At 46.5% G+C, this 20,728-nt stretch overlaps 1 protein-coding gene across 1 annotated transcript in view; it reads left to right on the top strand.

Annotated features, from left to right (window-relative positions):
• LOC115093677 (neurabin-1-like) overlaps positions 1–20,728 on the top strand; it is a 476,950-nt gene that overhangs the window by 83,283 nt on the left and 372,939 nt on the right. Inside the window, exon 3 of the mRNA XM_029605797.1 lies at positions 8,165–8,297. Within this exon, the coding sequence (XP_029461657.1) occupies positions 8,165–8,297 (133 nt within the window). The remainder of the gene's footprint in view (positions 1–8,164; positions 8,298–20,728) is intronic.

The raw sequence follows: 20,728 nt of genomic DNA, 5'->3' as shown, positions 1-20,728 counted from the left end.
TGATGGCCCTATTAGGTATTCCAGCACGGTTCAGTACATAAAATGTGCAGCCAAGTCGCACATTTTACTTTCAGAAATTAGCGCCTACCCAAAGGTAGGCGCTAATTTCTCTGGGCACTGGAAAGTGCACAGAAAAGTAGTAAAAGCTGCTTTTCTGTGCACCCTCCAACTTAATATCATGGCGATATTAAGTCGGAGGTCCCAAAAGTTTAAAAAAGTTAAAAAAAAAAAAAAAAAAATATTTTTGAAATAGGCTCGCGGTTTGAAAACCGGACGCTCAATTTTGCCGGCGTCCGGTTTCTGAACCCGTGGCTGTCAGCGAGCTCGAGAACAGACGCCGGCAAAATTGAGCGTCAGCTGTCCTACCCGCTGACAGCCGCCGCTCCTGTCAAAAAAGAGGCGCTAGGGATGCGCTAGTGTCCCTAGCGCCTCTTTTTACTACCGGGCCTAATTTAAATAAATTTGTTTACTGTATCACGCGCACAGGAGAGTGGCCTGTGCGCGCGCCGGGCCCTGCTCTCCCGCATTTTTACTGTATCGGCCCGTAAGTGTGGGTCGGCATGTAAGTGTGGGTCGGCATGTAGTTTCTGTGTAGGGCTCTATAGTAGCCTGGCTTGTTCCGTTTTCCTAATGGGAGGTGTATTGATGTCTTAAGGCCTGGTGTAATATTTTCAGTGTTGCCTTTACTTAAGTAAGGTGTTTACTGTTTGAGTACTGGAAATTGGTGCTGTTTTGGTGTGGGATGTTTACTATTTATGCTATTTCTGTTCAGAGTACGCATCTTTCCCTTGTGTCATTCTTAACAATAAAAATACTGGGCCTTTATTTTTTATTTCCGCCGTGAATTGTAATGAGCAGTGTGTCGCACGTGTGAGCGTGGTCTGTCAGGTGTGTCATGATGGGAAAAAGGTTGAGAACCACTGCTCTAGTCACCCAATCAAAAAAAAATTAGATCAGTCTGACAGGACCTTCCCCTGGTGAATCCATGCTGTATTGGGTCCAGCAATCCTCCTGACTATAGATAATTCACTGTTATTTCCTTCAGCAGAGTCTCCATTAATTTTCCCACCACAGAGATGAGGCTAACCGGCCTGTAGTTTCCAGCTTCCTCTCTGCTGCTGCTCTTGTGAAGCGAGACCACCACCGCTGTTCTCGAATCACTCAGCATCACTCCCGTTTCCAGGCATCTATTGAACAAGTCATGCAGTGGACCCGTCAGTACATCTCTGAGCTCCCGTAGTATCCTGTGATGAACCTCATCTGGCCCCTTGGTCTTCACCACTTTCAGTTTTCCTGGCTCTTCCCATACATTCTGTTCTGTAAACGGAGTTTCTACCCCATCTTCATCTATGGTCTTGTCAACCAGCAACAGTCCTTCTCCAGGGTGGTCTTTAGTGAACCCTGAACTGAAGTATTTAGTGAACATTTTAAAAAGTATGCTGTAACTTGGCACTCTCATTGAATCAGCTCTTTGGGGTTGGAACTCTGTCACACTTGCTCTCTCTTCTCCCAGAGATAAGATAGGACATACAGCCATTGTTTTTATGTTCTTATAAGTCCATGCAACAGTTTCAATGCTTTTTAGCCCCCCATGCTCCCCTTATATGCAAAGCCTCTTAATCTGCCTCTTCCTTATTCTTCAGCTGCAGTGTGTATGTAGTCTCTTCATCTTCCCTCTCTCTGCGCTTGTTGTGATGTGGTCTTCAACTCTGGGTTCTTGAAAGTGTGGCAGGGAAGGGAGGGAGACTGCACCTTAGTGAAGTAGGGCTTAGAGGAAGAAAGAAAACTGCATAGGTGTACACTTACAGAGAAGAAATGCACTCATTGTGTACTTCTACGTCCCCCACCCTTCCCTTTTCAAAACTACTTTTTTTTGGGGGGATGGGTAGCAGCGACAATACATGTGTGTTATCTTTAGTGAGTAAGACCTGGTAGAATTTTTCAGATCTTGAATATAAACTTTTTTTTTAAACAGTAATTCAGTTTATTTAGGCCCATTCAAGAAATACCAGAACATTTGTGCTATTATCTTGTTCATATTTTCAGGGCGGATGTTATCAAATCCTGGAAAAACTAGCATAGTCATTTTTTTGGAAAATGTATAAAGGTTAATGCCTTTAAGTGAATATAATATGATTGCTATTTGCCAAGTCTTTTGTCAGTCTGAGTATACTATTTTCAGCTGAATATTTGTTTTTGATACAGCTCACCTTAAACATATATCACTGGCCAAAAAGACAAGAACAGTCCTTTACTTTCAAGGAAACTAGTTGTTACTATTGCACATGAAGGAGCCTGGGTGGGCAGAAATACAATGCTTGGAGTAAATCTCAACGGGAAGGAACAAATCCTTTGTAAAAGTTTTGTCAGGAATATTTACATTTCCTAGCATGTAGTCAGATGGACTCAAGACCAGTGGGTTATGTGTTCCTCTACTAGCACATGGGAGACAGGTTTCAAAGCAGATGCCACACTAGATATACCCCTGTAGTGACCTCAGCTTTTCAGTATCTCTCCATCTCCTAGCAGATGCGGATGCTTTCCCCACACTAGCGTGATTGCAGCACTAATCCAAAGAAATTTTTTACCTTCACTTTAAAAGAAGATCGATCCCTGCTCTCCTGCGGTGATATCTAAGGGTTCATCCCCCAGTTGAGGATTCCTGAGGCGATTTCCAAGATCCATCAGAGGTGTGCCCTTGGTCCGGTAGCTGGTTCCTGGCATGGACTTAGCTGTTGAAGCAGCTAAAAGGCAGCGGGCGCAGAAGCAGAGCGTGGCGGTGAAGGCCAACGGCCTCTCCCCCTGCAGCTGGAGATCGTCTCTGTACTCAGCCGGTAAGCGCTGAGACCCGGTAAGTAGAGAACTCCTCCTCCAGTCCAGAGATGTGGAAGAGCTTCGGTAATTCTTTTCTCCGGTTTCGTTGCTCAGCATGCCATACTGACTTCATTGGGGTTCCGAGTGGGTTGAGCAGCCCCTCTGATGGGCTAGGCCCTGTTTTTGGCTTGGTTGACTCTCCATGTGGTGACCCACGGTGGCGCCATCTTGTGCACGGTTTGATGTAGCGCCATTTTCATGGCTGTCAGTACGCGTGGTGCGGGCCCGCATTCTGTGTCTAATGTGCACACAAATACGTGCATAGCCACGCGCACAACCGATCGCTTAGACATACACACGCCGAGGCGAGTATGTGCACGCTCGATAGACAATAACCGGCTAAACGCACAAACCAAACAGGCTATGGCCCCAGCAACAAAGAAACTCAGGTGACACTCTCTGCGCAGCCTGCCATATTAGAGCTGCACAGTCTGACCTGGAATCATGCTTGTGTCAGCCCTGTGAGGAGGCACAGAGAGGGCTGGACTCTCAAATTTTCTAAGCCCGGCCCATCCCTGTCTGAGGATGGTTAACCATGACCTTATCTGGCAGCTCCCCGGACCTGAGTAATTCCGGGACGGTGTCCTCCCCAAGAGAGGGCAGTTCAATGGCCCCTACCCCTATTCCCCTGGGTCAAATATGAACCTAGCGGCCTTCTCTTGGTTAGAATTTTTTCAGGTTGAACCCCAACTGAGGAGAGGGGGGCTTTGCTCTCCTGGCCCTGTCTGTAGGCTGTGAGACATGCCACGCCTCACCAAGAGTATCCCTGACAGGGATCCACTGGAGGATGGGGAAATCCCTCCAGGCCTGGAACCATACCGGATCATGCTTCCTTTTTTCCACAGAGATGAATTACCGGCACTAGTCTCAGAGACCCTGAAGACTCTGGGAGTTCCAGGCATGGACGCTATGGTGGAGCCAAAGAAGAACCCCATCCTGGTGTGTCTTCATAAAGCCTCTTGCTATTTCTCAATGCTGGAAGCCATCCAGGAGTTGATTGACCTGGAATGGGACGCCCTGGAGGCAAGCTTTAAAGGAGGTCGGGCCTTGTATCCTCTGGACCCAGCGGTCAAGGAACACCTGTATTTTCCCAAAGTGGATGCCATGGTCTGCGCTGCCTCGAAGCGAGCAACCATCCCTGTTGAGGGAGGAGCAGCTTTGAAGGATGCGCACAATAGGCGGTTAGAATCCATCCTCAAGCAAGCCTTTGATGTGACAGCAGTGACGCTGTTGATCGCTTCCTGCTGTGCCCTGGTGGCTCACTCCTGCTTTCTCCTCTCGAGAGAGGCAGATAGCTCTGGGGCGCATGCCGGAGTGGCGATTGAACCTGCTGCAGCCTTCCTGACAGATGCAAGCTCAGACTTAGATCGTACCTAGGCCAGAAGATAGCTATGGTTGCGGAACTGGTCAGCGGACGCAACCTCTAAGGCGAACCTCACAAAAGATGCCCTTTAAGGGATCCCTCCTGTTCAAAGCGAGTTGGAGAAGCTAGACAGTAAGTGGGGCAAATCTCCAGTGCTTAGACTAACAGAAGACAGGAGAAAGAGGTCTCAGCACCCCTCTCCCATGAGGGGTCGGGCCAGGGGCTCCCAGCGCTTCCGGCTCTACAGAAACCCGTCGTTCCAGTCACCTCAACCCTCTGGGAGGTCTTAGTCCTTTCGGAACTGGCAATTTGAAATAGGGACAGGTTCGGGCTCAGGCCTGACCAGAGTTTCCCAATGAGGTTGGGTCGACCCATCCACAGGAAGAGGAGATAGGGGTCGACTTTCCCTTTTCTACCAGCAGTGGGTCAAGATCACGTCTGACAAATGGGTACTGGACATCATACGAGAAGGCTGCGCTCTGGAATTTCACAGCATCACTTGGGACAGATTCATGATATCACCTTGCCACTCCCAGCTCAAGAAACTGGCAGTGGAATCCACACTGATAAGGCTCCTCAGTCTGAGGGCTATAACTCCGGTACGTACACCCCACGTAAATACAGGGTGTTCCGTTTATTTTATCGTGCTCAAGAAAGTAGGCTCATTCCAGCCGATTTTGGATCTCAAGAACTTCAACAGTCATCTGTGGATTTTGCACTTCCGCATGGAAACTCCGCTTTGTCAAAATGGCAGTGCAACCGGGAGAGTTCTTAACCTCCCTGGACCTCTCCGAAGCCTACCTTCGTATCCCGGTCCATCAAGTCCACCAGCGTTTTCTATGCTTTGCGGTACTGGGCCGCCATTACCAGTTCCGGGCATTACCCTTTGGTTTGGCAACTGCCCCCAGAACATTCTCCAAAATGGTAGTGGTCATGGCGGCAGCACTGAGGAAAGAAGGGATCCTGGTGCACCCCTACTTGGATGACTGACTGATCTGGGCGAAGTCAGTGGAAGAGAGCTTCCAGGTGACCAGCAGGGTCAGGTCCTTCCTACTGGAACTTGGTTTTATTGTGAACATGGACAAGAGTAGCCTCAAGCCCTCCCAATAGACACCAAGCAGAACAAGGTCTTCCTCCCTCCCCTGAGGAAGAGGAAACTGATGGACCAACCATGCCGGTTGACTACCACAATGCACCACAAAGTGTGGGACTATCTTCAGGTCCTCAGCCTCATGGCAACACGAAGTAGTATCGTCGGCGAGGGCTCACATGCGACCTCTCCAATGCTCCTTACTGTCAAGCAGTAACCCACTGTCCCAAGACTACTTCGCCTCCACCTACCCAATGGAAGTATGCTCTCAGCTCCAGTGGTGGCTATAGGAAATCCACCTAAGTAAGGGCATAAGCCTATCCCCACCGAGCTGGATCTTCATCAAGACAGATGCGAGCCTCCGAGAGTGGGGAGCTCACTGTCAGGAGCTGACAGCCCAGGGACAATGGACCAAGGAAGAGGCGAACTGGAACATAAACTGCCTGGAAGCTCGAATGGTCAGACTAGCATGCCTGCAGTTCAGCCACAGGCCCCAGGGGCAAGCGATCCGGGTGATGTTGGACAATACAACGGTTGCCTACATCAACCGCCAGGGAGGAATCAAGAGTCATCAGGTGTCTCTGGAAATAGACCCCCCTTATGGAATGGGCAGAGTTAAACCTACAAGGGATCTCTGCCTCCCTCATTGCAGGAAAAAACATTACAGCAGACTTCCTCAGCAGGGAAAGCCTGGACCTGGGGAAATGGCCGCTGTCGATCAAAGGCTTCTAGTAAACTGCTTGGGCCTCCCAGCCATGGATCTACTGGCCACATCTCACAAATCGAAAGTCCCCCGGTTCTTCAGTAGCACACTGAGATCAGCACTCCCAAGGGATCGACTCCCTCATCCAGACCTGGCGAGAGGAGGAAATGAACGCCTTCCTCCCCCCCCCCCCCCCCCCCCCCCCCATTGCCTCTACTGGGCAAGATCATCCGCAAGATAGAACATCACAGAGGTTAGTCATCCTAGTTGCCCGGATTGGCCCAGACACCAGTGGTATGCAGACATGCAAAGGCTCCTCGTGGGGAGTCCTCTGTGCCCCCCCCAGGGATCTTCTCCAGCAGAGCCCGATTCTTCATGAAGACCCAGCTCGATTCTCTCTTATGGTCTGGCCCTTGAGAGGGCTTGCCTGAAGAAGCGCGGTTACTCGGCCATGATTGCCATCTTGTTTCGCGTGCGGAAGTTCTCAACATCCCTGGCATACATACAGATCTGGAGAAAATTTGAGGCCTGGTGCGAGGGCCGCTGGGTGTCCCCACAAATGGCCAAGATTCCCATGATTCTGGAATTTTTACAGGACAGCCTGAAGAAAGGGTTGTCCCTCAACTACCTCAAGGTCCAGGTAGTAGTCCTCTCCTGCTTCAGAGCCGAGGTGATCGGAAACAGTCTTATCGGCACATCTGGACTTGGCCCGTTTCCTTAAAGGGGTTAAACAACTCCAACCACCCTTAAAGTGGCTGGTCCCCCTATGGATCCTCAATCTTGTATTGGACTTCCTAGCAGGATCTTCCCTCAGATCGATGTGCAGTCTGTCGCTACGCCTATTAACTCTAAAGACGGTATTCTTGGTGGCAATATGCTTGGCCCGTCGCATCTCAGAACTACAGGCACTATCCTGTCAGGAACAATTCCTTCGATTTACTCTAGGAACAGTACAGCTTCTCACTGTCCCCTCATTACCAAAGGTGGTGTCGGAATTTCACTTGAATCAATCTCCTTACCCTCTCTGAAGGGATATAAGGACACACAAGACTCCTGCCGCCTTTGCCATCTAAATGATGGCAGACTCCTAGTGCGGTACCTGGAGCACTTAGAGCCGGTGCGCAGATCGCTTGTTTATTCTCCATGGCGGGAAGAAACAGAAAGAAGCGGCTTCGCGAGCTACTATAGCTTGCTGGATCAAGGAAGTAATCAAGGCAGATCAAAGTTCATTCTACAAGGGCCTAGGCAGTATCCTGGGTGGAAGCTAAGCTACTGTCACCTGCCGACATCTGTTGAGCAGCGACGTGGTCTTCCCTACATGGCTTCTCCAGGTTCTGCCGCCTGGACATCCAGGCTCCAGAGGTCGCAACCTTGGTAAGGGTGGTGCTAACTGGACCAGGAGCAGCCTCCCACCCCATTCGGAAGTAGCTTTTGTACATTCCACTGGTCCTGAATCCATCTGGCTACACACTAGGAAATGGAGAAATTTCTTACCTGATAATTTCATTTTCCTTAGTGTAGACAGATGGACTCAGCATCCCGCCCATGGCTGCCCAGGAGAGGTGCCAAGGAATTGCCCATGAGGTGAACCTTGATTCAATATGAATACGGGTAAGCCGTTGCCCTGCCCCATAGTTCAGGGCATCCACAGTTTAGCTGGTTTCGACACTTATGTTGGTTGAGTACATTGGTGGTCTCCAGTTTTTAATCAAGTTTTGTTAACCAAGGGTTTAATTGTTGTATCCAAATTCTAATCAAGTTCTTTGATATATATATATGTCCATAATGGATTTTCGAAGAGAATACTGAAGAGCTGAGGTCACTGTAGGGGTATATCTAGTGACATCAGCTTTGAAACCTGACTCCATCTGCCAGCAGAGGAACCCACAACCCACTGGTCCTGAGTCTAACTGTCTACACTGAGGAAAACAAAATTATCAGGTAAGTAATTTCTCCATTAAAATAAGTGTACTATATATGGAAATAAAGGTACTACTTTGTAATTCACATGCTTTTTTATTTAAATAAAATAAACATGGATTGATTTCTATAGACGTCAGATTGCAGTTTTAATGTTACACTAGTAAGCTTAAGTACTGAAGATGAGTTGTAAATATTTAACCTTTATTTTAAGGTATTTACTACCTATTCAAATGAAGATTATGACAGACGAAATGAAGAGGTAGATCCTGTGGCTGCATCAGCTGAGTATGAATTGGAGAAAAGGGTGGAGAAAATGGATGTCTTCCCTGTGGAAATTGAAAAAGGTAAAATGTTTACATGAGGTGCAGATCTGGGGAGAGGATTTAGGAGAGAGGCAATAGTGAGGCAGGAAGAACGTGGTAGTTTCTATTATGGAGTAGCTACTACAAATAAGGGCCTCAGAATGAATAAAAACAAATATAAAATTAGTTTTTATATGCAAGACTGTTAGTGTCACACAGGCAGACCACCCTAGCCCTAACCCTAACTGACCAAGAGCAGTAATTTTGAGGGACAGAGGGACTGATTGAGAATGCATGCTACAGCATGCTTCTGAGGTTTTCCTTATTGATTTGGGTAGAGAGCCCAGGTAGTCTTGAGGAGTTTTTATGATCTTTGAACCTCAAGTCTGGCTGGGAGAAGACAAGAGCTAGCACAGTCACATTTCCTGCGAGTATTCCAATGTTCTAGGAGGCACAGTAAACACATTCTGAGCACCTTAGATTCCAGGAGCTGCTTCTGTGCTGTTATGTGCCAGTTTGTCTGTGGGTTTCATTAACACTTCAAATTGATTATTTCAGGTCTTGTAATGCCAGGTGTAATCTAAGAAGCCTTCTTTAAAAGGACACTATCTCCCTCAGTTTACCTGAATTAGAGGCATTTATGACAAAATTGTCTGAAAGTACTTTAAAAATCTATACTTTTATGTTTGGCTATGAGAGGTTAGAGTGAGACCAGCACCCTGGGAAGGTTTAGTTAATCAGAATGTGATAAGTGAACATAAGGTCACATATTAGTTTCCTGCAAGCTTTAGCCACTTAAAAATTCAAGACTGTCAAAGAGTGCAAATGTATCCACAAATGTAGCACAACACATTTTTTTCTCATCATGAGGTATTTTTATGCTAGATTACTTTCACTTTTGTCTTTACATATTTATAAAGGCATGGGTTTATACAGTCTATTAGGAAATAGGGACAGAGGAGACACCTCTTCCATTGACACTAATGTATAGCATGGTGCTGTGTAGGCAAAAGTCAGTATTTTATCTCTCCAGCAGTTCTGGACTGGTGGTGTAGGCTTTCCAGTTCCCAGGCTTTAGCCTTTGGCCTTTAATGGCAGAACACTTCTTAGCTTGGTTCCTAGGGCATCAGTTTTCACTGTTTATGTAGTTGAGCTTACCTTGGGCCAGACACTCTGGTTCTGTGCCAGGCTGAGCAGTCCAGTTAACTGTCTTCCAGGTTTTCAACTGAGGCTGGTGGAGCTTGGGGGATAGCAGGCCAGCTCAAGAATATTTTTCTTGGAGCAGGTAGCACTCTCCTGTGGAGTTTTTTTGTTCCCCCTTGAGTCTTCCTCCCCTTTCTTCCCTTTTGTCTTTTGCCTTTGTTTGGCCTCTGCCATTTTATTAAACTTTAAAAAAAAAAATAAAAAGGTGAGAGGAGGAGAGCAGAGAAGTGGCTGATGGCTGCGGGGGTAAGTTGGCCTATGGAGTCAGAGGGAAGTGTGTTTTGAACAAGGCAGGGCTGAGACTTCTTTCGGGCAATCTTTGAGCTTTTTCTCTTCTCTCCCATACCAATGGTTTGCTGCCAGTCATTAGATTGCTTGTTCCATTCTTTTTCTAGGAGCAAGCCTGTGGATATTTTGAGCTTGTCTGAGCAGTTCCTTTTGTTATGCATGTGATGGACTGTCTGAGACTTTGAGGTGGAAGGACAGGAAGGGAGGTGGCAGGAGAGTCTTCTGCTTTCCTGTGCTTGTGGAGGCAGAGAGGGAGGTGGCCAGGAGAAGCTCCTGCTTCAGCTGGTTTCTTCAGAGTTGAGCAGGAGCTGATCCTTTGCCCTTCTCTTCTTTCATGAGACATGTGCCACTATTGGAACAGCTACCATTTAGAATTTGTTTTGCAGGCTGTGCTAATCGGAGTATGTTTCGTACTCTGTTATCCCTGTACGGGGAGTCAGGACAAGTCCGTGCCCCCCCCCCCCCCCCCCGAATTGTTTGACCAAACCTTTTGTGCTACACAAAGGCCTGGGGAGGGAAGGGAGGGTTTGCAAGGAAATTTCCCAGACCTATCATCCATGGAAGTCTTAGTAGCAGAGTTTCACAGATTAACCAGGGAGGTGCTGGATTTGGGTGTGGGGTTGCTCGCTGAAGATTTTCTGGATTCTGAGGTAGAGGAGGAGCCAGAGGCTGACAGTTGTCTTGTTTCCTTGGAAAAGGTAGTTATCCTCTGAGAGTGGGGATTCCTTTATCATCCATCCATTCAGTAAAGATGAGATTACCTCTCATCTCCCATGTGGATTCCAAAGCTGAGGGGATTCCTATGGGAACCCATGGGATCCTTCAGAGAGTGTGCAGGCCATCAAGTGTTATCACTTCCATAAGATGGTGGAGGGAATGTTCCTGTGAAATTGAAATTCCTTGAAGAGGAACTTGAGTGTAAAGACTATTAACTAACTTTATCCACTGCTAGTGGAAGTCCAGGATCAACATTTTAGGATGCTGCAGGTCAGTGCCCTTGTTTCTGCTGTGCCCCTTAAGATGACTATCCGGTTAGGGGACACAGCTCTTAAAGATCTTTACAATAGGAGGATTGAGGCCCATTTGAAGCATGCCTTTGCTTCCATGGCAATTTTCCATTTGGAGGATGTGTAGCGTGGACAGTTTTATGCTGGATACAACAGCTCCTGGAGTGTTAAGAAGTAGTCCAGTTATAATTAGGAGCTGCTTTTTTGGCAGATGCTTTGAATGACCTTATTGGGAATTTCTCTAGCTCATGGGTTCCCAACCATTTTGGGAGCATGGATCCGTATTCATCCTCCAAAATTTTCATGGACCGCCTCATGCTTCTTTCATTTTAACTGCAGTAATAAACCATATATAGAAAAATTATTAATGTAATAAATAATTATATGCACCCCAGACTCATTCATAATGTATAACTTATTAAATATTGCTTACTGATATATATAATTGCAAAGCACAGCAGTAAATGCATAAGAATGTACTCAGTTAATAACTTGTGGTGTAACTACAGGTAGTCACACAGCTGGATCTGTCTGGATCTGGACTGACTGAAGGGAATGGACTGGTGAAAGGAGAAAGAGACTGGCAAGGTGGGAAAGAGAGCCAGACTAGGTGGAGGGAGGGAGAGAGACAGACTGGCAAGAAAGGGACTGATGGAGGGAGAGAAACCGGTGGAGGGAGAGAGAGACAGATTAGTAGAACGGGACTGGTAGGAGAACGAGATGGGACTGGTAGAGATGGATTGGTGGAGAGTGATAGAGACTGGTGTAAAATTGGTGGGGAAAGAGACAGACTGGCAAGGATGGGCTAATGGAAAGAGAGCAACTAGTGAGAATGCACTGGTGGATGGAGAGAAGTAGGAATGAACTTCAGGAAGGAGACAGTGACTGACTGGTCTGTACTGGTTGGGGTGGACTGTGGAGCAAAGACAAAGTGAGAGACTGGGAAAGGGGGAAGGAGAGATGTTTGAGACAGGCCCACATCACTGAAAGGAGATATGGAGAGGTTTTTTTGCACATATTCCCCCCCCAGCAAGATTTTTTTTTTAAATTATTATTTTTAAAGAAAATCACCTGTGACGGGGAAACCACCTTGTTTGATCTTGGTGGCGATCCAGTGGCTCTCTCCACAGCTACTTGTTAGCAAATTCCATATATGCAGAGACAGGAGACCCTGGCTTGTAAAGCAAGAGGCACTGCTACAAACATTTTGTACCATTTTATTGCAGGGTGCTGGGCATGCATGTTGGTGGCCTCTCTAGACAGAAGAACCTTTTAAGTAACAACAAAAAAAAACCAAACCTGGCCAGTTTGTCATCTAGTAAACCTACCACTAAAATTATTCAAGAGCATCATTCAAAAATTCTTCTATATAGGAGAGGGTCAAATCACCATATAAAACCTGCAATATCACATTCTACCTGCGTTCAAACTCCCCCAACAAATGGTGCAGTGCAGAACAAGGACATTTCTTCTTACCATTCACCATAAAAAAAAATAATAATCCAGATTGTTACTGAGTAACAGCAACACAAACTTTCTCCAATACCAGGAATATTTTATAATATAAAATACTGCAGAAAAAAATGTACTTAACCTATAGAAAACCTGCCAGACTCAAACAAGTAAGAACCTTATCTATGAAAAGGGAGCACTATGAATATTACACCAGGCCCCTAAAACATCAGTTCACCTCCTATTAGGGAAAATAGAACAAATTAGGCTACTATAGATCCTATTTAGAAACTACAAAGTTGCAGAATATCTCACCTAAGTCATACATTCTGAACCCAGACAGATGCTCTCCAAATAGAGTATAAATACAAATGTGCAGGCAAAAACTAGAAACTGCAAGATGCCAGACTCCGTATGCATTGCAACAATGGAAAAACAAACATCACCATTCCTCATAAAACATCAAATGCAATCAAGAAATATAAAATATCGGGGGGTGGAGTCAAGATGGCGACTCATTGAGACGCATGGTACTGCTGCTCCGGCGTTTATTTCCCTTGGAAGAGAATTACATTCATAAGTTATGGCTCCAAAATGTAAAGGAAAGACTAGAAGTTACCCCTAGACTTCTACAATCCCTCCAGGGCAGAAAACCATCGAGCAGTGTGCGGTCAAGCTGGCAAACTTGGCCGAGAGAGGTCTGGCTGCAGGGTCACAGGAAGGAGACTGTGACCTTTCCTTGGAAGTAATATCCCTCAGCCCTTTGGATGTACGACTACCTCCCGCTGCAAGAGCAACATCGACTCCTCGCCCGAACGGAAACCCGGAGTTGGTTAGCCGAGGAAGTTGGGCTGAGGGGGAGTCGGTGGAAGGGCAGTTGCAGCACTGAGGGAACCGGAGATTCACTCACTGGAGGGGGAAATCTGAGCAGACGGGAAGGACAGGACGCTAGCAGAGGAGGTGTGAATATTGTCCCTATAACTCCTGTTTGTTCCAGTGAGTTGTTAACATCGTTCAAGCCGGAGGTAGTAACACTGGATTCTCTTTGGACTTTGATTTTGGCGATGGCAAAATCTTTAATAGATTGCTCTGAGAAAATTAATGCTTTGGCAACTCAAATGGAAATTATGAATAAGAACTCTGAGGTTAATAAGCAGGAAGCGTTAGTGAAGTTCCAGAATGTTGAAAAAGATGTGCAACAAAGTTCAATCAACAATTATTCAAGATTGTGGGGCTTTAAACCGTAAGGTTGAAAATATTGAACGTACTGAGACATTTAAATCTAAGAATTTTAAATTTTCCCAGGGTGATGGGGGAAATTCCTCATATGACGATTAAAAGATACTTCGCAGAAGTATTAGAAATTTCCTCGGATCAAACCCCACCCTTGGATAAAGTTTACTTTCTTCCTGTGCGTAAAACCCAAAACCAACAGATATCTTCTAATTTAATGGATAACCTTACTGGTTTTTTGGAAGCATCCTAGGTAGGAAGTTACTGAGAGGTCAACGTTGTTAATCTTTCTTTTCAATGAGAAAGATCTAGGAGATATAATGTGGGGGTATTTTAAGAAACCCAATGCTGAGTTTATGGGTTCCTGTATCAGGATATTTCCAGACCTCACGAAAATCAACCCAAATGAAAAGGAAAAACTTCCTTGCTTTAAAACAAGAGACTTTAGATGTGGGAGCAACACTTTTTTTCTTCGCTTCCCCTGCAAATGTGTTGTAAAGCACAATAAAGATAGTTACATATTTTTCCAACCGGAGCAATTGAAAGACTTTGACGCGAAAAAAGCTTTAAAGTTATTGAGTAACAATGTTAATAATCTGTGATAATGTAATAGCCGGAATAGAGAAGCCACTATTTCCTTAAAATTGCTTGTTTTAAATCTCCTTTAATGTGCTGTTACTCTACCACCCTCCAGCTTGGGGTCTAAAGGGTGATTTTGAGAAAATTGAAATGGTTTGTTTTGGTTTAATTTCTCGATGTAATTTTTCTGTTCTCTCATTGATATACCATTTTTCCTGTAACAGAGTGGATACTTTGTATAATTTTGAAAATTAATAAAGAGAAAGTTAAAATATATAAAATATCAAAACAATACTAATATTTCTAAACAACTGACCCAACAGCCAATAATTTAAAACTCATTTCAGTTTAATTTCCCAATCAACAACAAACTATTTCAAAACATCAGACACATCAAATAGCCAACAATAAAACTAAAAAGGATTTAAAAATTCCCCATTCTCCATTCCTGGGACCTTTTTGATTTCAGATCACCCTGAAATCTTCGTGAATTAGTAGGATTGGGGAGAGGGATGCATCAGCTTTCTCTTCTTATACATTCATTCTCCTCAAACACACATGCTCTTTCTTATACACACTTCATCTGTCATACACGCCTGGTGTATCTTGCACATACACACATCATCTCTTACACACAAAAGCTTTCACGCTCCCTGTCTCTTTCGCACACACTTATACATACAAGCTCCTTCTTTGTCTTGGAATCTGCATGGGGAGGAGGGGTCCAGCAGCCCCTTCACTCAGGCTGCTGACTGGATGGAATGAGCTGGTGGCCCTGCTGTCTCCTACATTCTTCAGGTGCCGGTAGGATTGGGTGAGCAGTCGGCCCCATGGCTTCCTGCAGTCTTCGACTGTTGGTGAGATGGGGTGCACCAGGGGCCACATGGCCTTCATTCCTCGGCTGTCATCAGGGTTACTTGAGCCAGTGGCCCTGCAGCCTCCTGAAGTCTTCGAATGCTGGTGAGATGGGATGCACCAGTATCCATGTAGATTTCATTCCTCTGCTGCCGGCAGGAGCGGTTGAGCTGGTGGCTGCCTGCCGTCTTTAGCCGCTGGCGAGATGGGATGCGCTGGTTTGCCAGTAGCCTCTGGGCCTTCTCTTTTGCGGCTGCCGTGGAACGGGGTTTGTAGGGCCTCTTCTTGGCATGAGTTTTTGTGGACCTCCTGTTATGGTCTAGTGGACCCCTAGGGTTCCGAGGATCACAGGTTAGGAGTCACTGCTCTAGATTAGTCTCTGTAGTTGCAGCCAGGAGGCTGTTATGGCTGCATCACTGCATGGTGGATATAGCATCCAAGTCCCATCTTAGTAAGCTACCCTTTAGAAGGGAATTGTTGGGTGAAGACTTGGAAAAATTGGTCAGGGATCTATGAGAGACTAAACCTCAGAAGCTTCTTAAGGATAGAGCCATTTTGGCTTTTAGTTCTTCAGAGGCCATGGTTGTTTCAGTGAGGCCAGAAGACATAAGGCCAGGTAAGCAGTCATCCTCTCAGATGAGCAGGTTTAAAGGTAAGAATTGATCCTTTCATGGAGCCAAAAGCCCAAGAATTTATTGCTCTGGGCTTTCAGGAACTATGTGGATGGTTCTACGCTTTGGTTACAGAGGGCGGTCACCTTCACCGATATTACCAAGCGTGGACCTTTTGGATGTGGTACAAAATGACTGTTTTCCTAGAGTCCACCATTTCTATTTTTGACATCTTTATGGTGTCTCCTTGCATGACCCAATCCTAAAAGCTTGTGGTGTAGACCACCTAGAAAAGCTCTAGTTTCTGCAGGCTGTGGTTCCAGTGCCATATGAGGCTTCAGTCAAAGTCACTACATCTACTTTGTGGTTCCAAAGAAGTATGATTCCTGCAGGTTTATTCTCAATTTGAAAGGAATCAACAAATGCCTGCATGTTCCCCATTTTCTTAGGGAGACCATTCTATGATTGTGTCAGTGAGGTAGTGTGAATACTTTTTGTCGCTAGATCTATTGTAAACTTATTTCCACATTCCCATCAGAAAAAAAATCAGATCTGTGTTCTAGGACATCATTTCCATTTCAGGGCCTTACCTCAGTGCCTGAGATTTTCTCACAGGTCAAGCAGGATGGTAGTCCTCACATATGGGTGACATCACAGGATGGAGCCCAATCACAGAACACTTTTGTCAAAGTTTCTAGAACTTTGACTGGCACCTACTGGGAATGCCCAGGATGGCACTAACCTTGTAACCAGCAGGGGTCCCCCTTCAGTCTTTTTTTCCGCGCAGCAGTAGCCACGCGGCTTAAGGAGCTCCACAGAGATTCCTGACAGGAATTTTCCTCACGGAATTACTATTCAACTTTCTGCCTCACAGGAGTCCCCCTCTTTCATTTTTATGCCTGCGGTGGTCCGGTAAATTTTTTACCTGATTAATTTTGTGAAGGAAATGGCTGAAGTTGTTCCTTTTCAACTTCAGACAGAACAAGATGACAGACATCAGATGATGGAGCTTCTTCAATTTTTAGATGCTCCTAAAGAACTAACATCTATTCCCATCCATGATGTCCTCCTGGATCTTCTCAAAAGGAATTGGGAACATCCTGATTCTATGGCACCAGTCAGTCGGAAAGCTGACACTACATACCTAGTCCAGTCAACTCCTGGTTTCCAGAAGTCCCAATTGGACCACCATTCAGTAGTTGTTGAGTCAACCCAAAAGAAAGCCCGAAGAGCCAAGCCTCATTCGTCCTATCCTCCAGGAAAGGAACAAAAATTCCTGGATGCTATAGGTCGTCGTATCTTTCAAGGGGCTATGCTTATATCCCACATCGCGTCCTATCAATTTTATATGACCCAGTACAACAGGGTCCTCTTTAAACAAATACAGGACTTTGAGTCCCTACCTCAACAGTCTCAAGACCAATTACATGCCCTACCTCAAAAGGGTTTAGAAGTGGGCAAGCATGAGATAAGATCTGCCTATGATGTTTTTGACACCGCTTCCAGGGTCTCAGCGATGGGCCTGGCTAAAGTCGTCTGACTTACGGCCTGAAGTCCAGGATAGGCTATCTGATTTGCCTTGCACTGGAGATAATCTTTTTGATGAGCAAATACAAAAGACAGTGGCGCAACTCAAGGATCACCATGAGTCGCTTCGCCAACTCTCCTTGCTACGAATATCCCGCTAAGCAAACATTCAGAAAGGAGCCCAAGAAATCCTTTTACCACCAAAAGAAATCTTATCCTCCTATGTCCAAAAGTTGCTCTACTAAGCCTTATCATAAAGGCCAGTCCAGACAACCTCACAGGCAAAAGCCGCAAACAACTCCTCAACCAGGTCCAGCATCTGGTTTTTGACTCTTTCCTAGAGAGCAGCATTCAGACTCCACTAAACCATGTACCAGTGGGAGGCCGATTTGTGCCACTTCAGCCACATCTGGCACTCAGTCACCACAGACCAGTGGGGGCTCACCATAATAACTCAAGGTTATCATCTCAACTTTCTTGCCGTTCCACCAGACTCCCCACCTTGACTGATGTGGAGAACATCAGACCATTCACCGCTCCTGGAACAGGAGATTTCCCTCCTCCTCCAGTCCAGAACGATAAAACCAGTGCCCTTCTCCCAACAGGGCCTCAGATTCTACTCTCGGTATTTTCTAATACCAAAAAAGTCAGGTGGCGTACGCCTGATACTAAATCTTCGGGCTTTAAGCAAGTTCCTCCAAAGAGAAAAGTTCAAGATGGTGACATTGGGTTCCCTCCTTCCCCTTCTACAAAGGGGAGACTGGCTCTGCTCTCTAGACCTCCAGGACGCTTACACACATTGCAATAAATCCGTCTCATCGGAGATTTCTGCGACTTCTTGTAGGCCCAAAGCACTACCAATATTGGGTACTACCATTTGGCCTGGCCTTTGCTCCACGAGTCTTCACCAAGTGCCTCGTAGTAGTAGCAGCGTTCCTCAGAACTCAAGATGTCCATGTCTACCCCTATCTCGACGATTGGTTGATCAGGGCTCCCACACAACAAGCTGTTTTGATGTCCCTACATCTCACCTTGCACACCCTAATCTCTCTGGGATTTCTCATCAATTATCCAAAGTCCAACTTGGTCCCATCGCAAACCCTGTCGTTCATAGGAGCAGATTTGGACACTCTCAAGGCAAAGGCATTTCTTCCTCGAACGAGCTCTCATCGCCTCTCTCTCCCATCAGCTGCAGTCTCGACAGCGTTCCACTGCACGTCACGTTCTGGTCTTGCTAGGACACATGGCGTCCTCAGTACACATCGCTCCCATGGCTCGTCTCGCCATAAGGATCCTACAATGGACTCTATGGTCACAGTGGATTCAGTCATCTCAACCACTATCAGCTGTTGTCTACATAACCAACCCACTTCGTCTATCTCTAGCTTGGTGGAGGAATCAGGCCAATCTCCTTCAAGGCCTGCCTTTTCAAGCTCCAGACCCTCAAATAACCCTTACAACAGATTCCTCCAGCATCGGTTGGGGAGCACACGTTGCCAATTTACAAACTCAAGGGTCTTGGGCTCCACAGGAAGCCAAACACCAGATCAATTTCCTGGAGCTACAAGCAATCAGATATGCTCTGAGTATTTCAGGATCACCTCTCCAACCAGGTCATCCTGACTAAAATGGACAACCAGGTGGCCATGTTGTACATCAGTAAACAAGGAGGAACAGGCTCCCGCCTCCTGTGTCGAAGACTGCGCAGATATGGGTGGAGGCCCTCTCCCACTCTATGTACCTCAGAGCCACCTACTTGCCGAGAATGGACAGTGTGTTAGCAGACAAGCTGAGTCGCACCTTTCGACCACCCGAGTGGTCTCTCAACCCCCAACCCCACAGTAGCGGACTCTATATTCCACCATTGGGGTTACCCTCACATAGACCTCTTTGCGTCACCTCAAAACCACAAAGTAGAGAACTATTGCTCTCTCACTTGCAGCCAACACTCACAGCCAAGAGATGCGTTCTCTCTCTCATGGGCCGCCGGTCTCCTCTATGCATTCCCTCCGCTTCCACTACTCTCGAAGACTCTTGTGAAGCTACGTCACAACAGGGGAAGCATGATCCTGATCGCATCTCACTGGCCACGTCAAGTGTGGCTTCCGATTCTTCAGGACCTCTCCATTCGCAGGCACATTCCCCTGGGGAAGGACCCGCATCTGATCACTCAAAATGACGGATGCCTACGCCATTCCAATCTTCAGGCCTTGTCCCTGATGGCATGGATGTTGAAAGGTTAATCCTTCAACCACTTAACCTTTCAGATTTGGTTTCTCGTGTCCTGGTTGCTTCACGAAAGCCTTCCACAAGAAAATCTTATTCCTATAAATGGAAAAGGTACACATCATGGTGCACTTCGCAGTCCCTTGATCCCTTTTCCTGTCCAATCCCAAGGTTTTTGGACTATCTCTGGCATTTATCGGAATCAGGTCTAAAGACCCATCAGAATGCATGTCAGTGCGGTAGCCGCCTTCCATAAAGGTGTGGGGGATGTCCCTATATCAGTGCAACTCCTCGTAACACGACTTTTAAATGGCTTGCTCCATATCAAGCCACCTTTATGTCCTCCGGCCCCTTCTTGGGACCTTAACCTGGTTCTTGGTCGGCTCATGAAACCACCATTCAAGCCTCTTCACTCCTGTGACCTAAAATATCTCACATGGAAAGTGATTTTCCTTTTAGCTATCACTTCAGCTCGCAGGGTTAGTGAGTTACAGGCCCTAGTTACCTATCCGCCTTACACTAAACTCCTGCAGGACCGGGCGGTACTCTGCACTCACCCTAAGTTTTTACCCAAGGTAGTTTCGGAGTTTCACATTAATCAATCCATCATACTATCTACCTTTTTTTTCCCAGGCCCCATTCCAATCCAGGGGAACAGGCTCTGCATACCCTTGACTGTAAACGGGCTCTAGCTTTCTATCTAGACTGTACACTTGCCCACAGGAAGAGCACTCAGTTATTCGTCTCTTTCCATCCCAACAAATTAGGGCAACCTGTGGGTAAGCAGACTCTCTCCTCCTGGTTGGCGGACTGCATATCTTTTTGCTACCAGCAAGCAGGCATTCCTTTTCAAGACCGTGTTAAAGCACACTCTGTGAGGGCCATGGCGACTTCAGTAGCACACCTAAGATCGGTGCCGCTTCCTGACATTTGCAGGGCTGCCACCTGGAGCTCTCTTCATATCTTTGCAGCCCACTATTGTTTGGACAAAGCCGGAAGACAAGAGTCCATCTTCGGCCAGTCTGTCCTGCGTAACCTATTTCCAACGTGACGTACCAACACCTTTCCGCCTGCCCGGTGGGGTTCAGGATGCCCTCTACTAAATTCCACCCCAGTTGTTGTGCCTGTTGTACGCCGTTGGGTACATTGGTGCATGTTCGGACTTCCTCAGCTCGGTTCTCACCCATATGTGAGGACTACCATTCTGCTTGTCCTGTGAGAAAGCAAGTGTTGCTTACTTGTAACAGGTGTTCTCGCAGGACAGCAGGATGTTAGTCCTCACGAAACCCGCCTGCCGCCCCACAGTGTTGGGTTCGTAACGTTTTATCTTTTCGGCACTGCCTGTAGCTATCAAATAAGACTGAAGGGGGGGACCCTGCTGGCTGCAGGGTTAGTGCCATGCTGGGCATGCCCAGTAGGGGCCAGTCAAAGTTCTGGAAACTTTGACAGAAGTTTTCCGTGATTGGGCTCCATCCTGATGATGTCACCCATA

This window comes from Rhinatrema bivittatum, chromosome 6 (genome assembly GCF_901001135.1).
Source record: "Rhinatrema bivittatum chromosome 6, aRhiBiv1.1, whole genome shotgun sequence".
NCBI lineage: Eukaryota > Metazoa > Chordata > Amphibia > Gymnophiona > Rhinatrematidae > Rhinatrema > Rhinatrema bivittatum.
The sequence above is the reverse complement of the archived record's forward strand: the minus strand, read 5'-3'. Positions and strand labels throughout refer to the sequence as shown.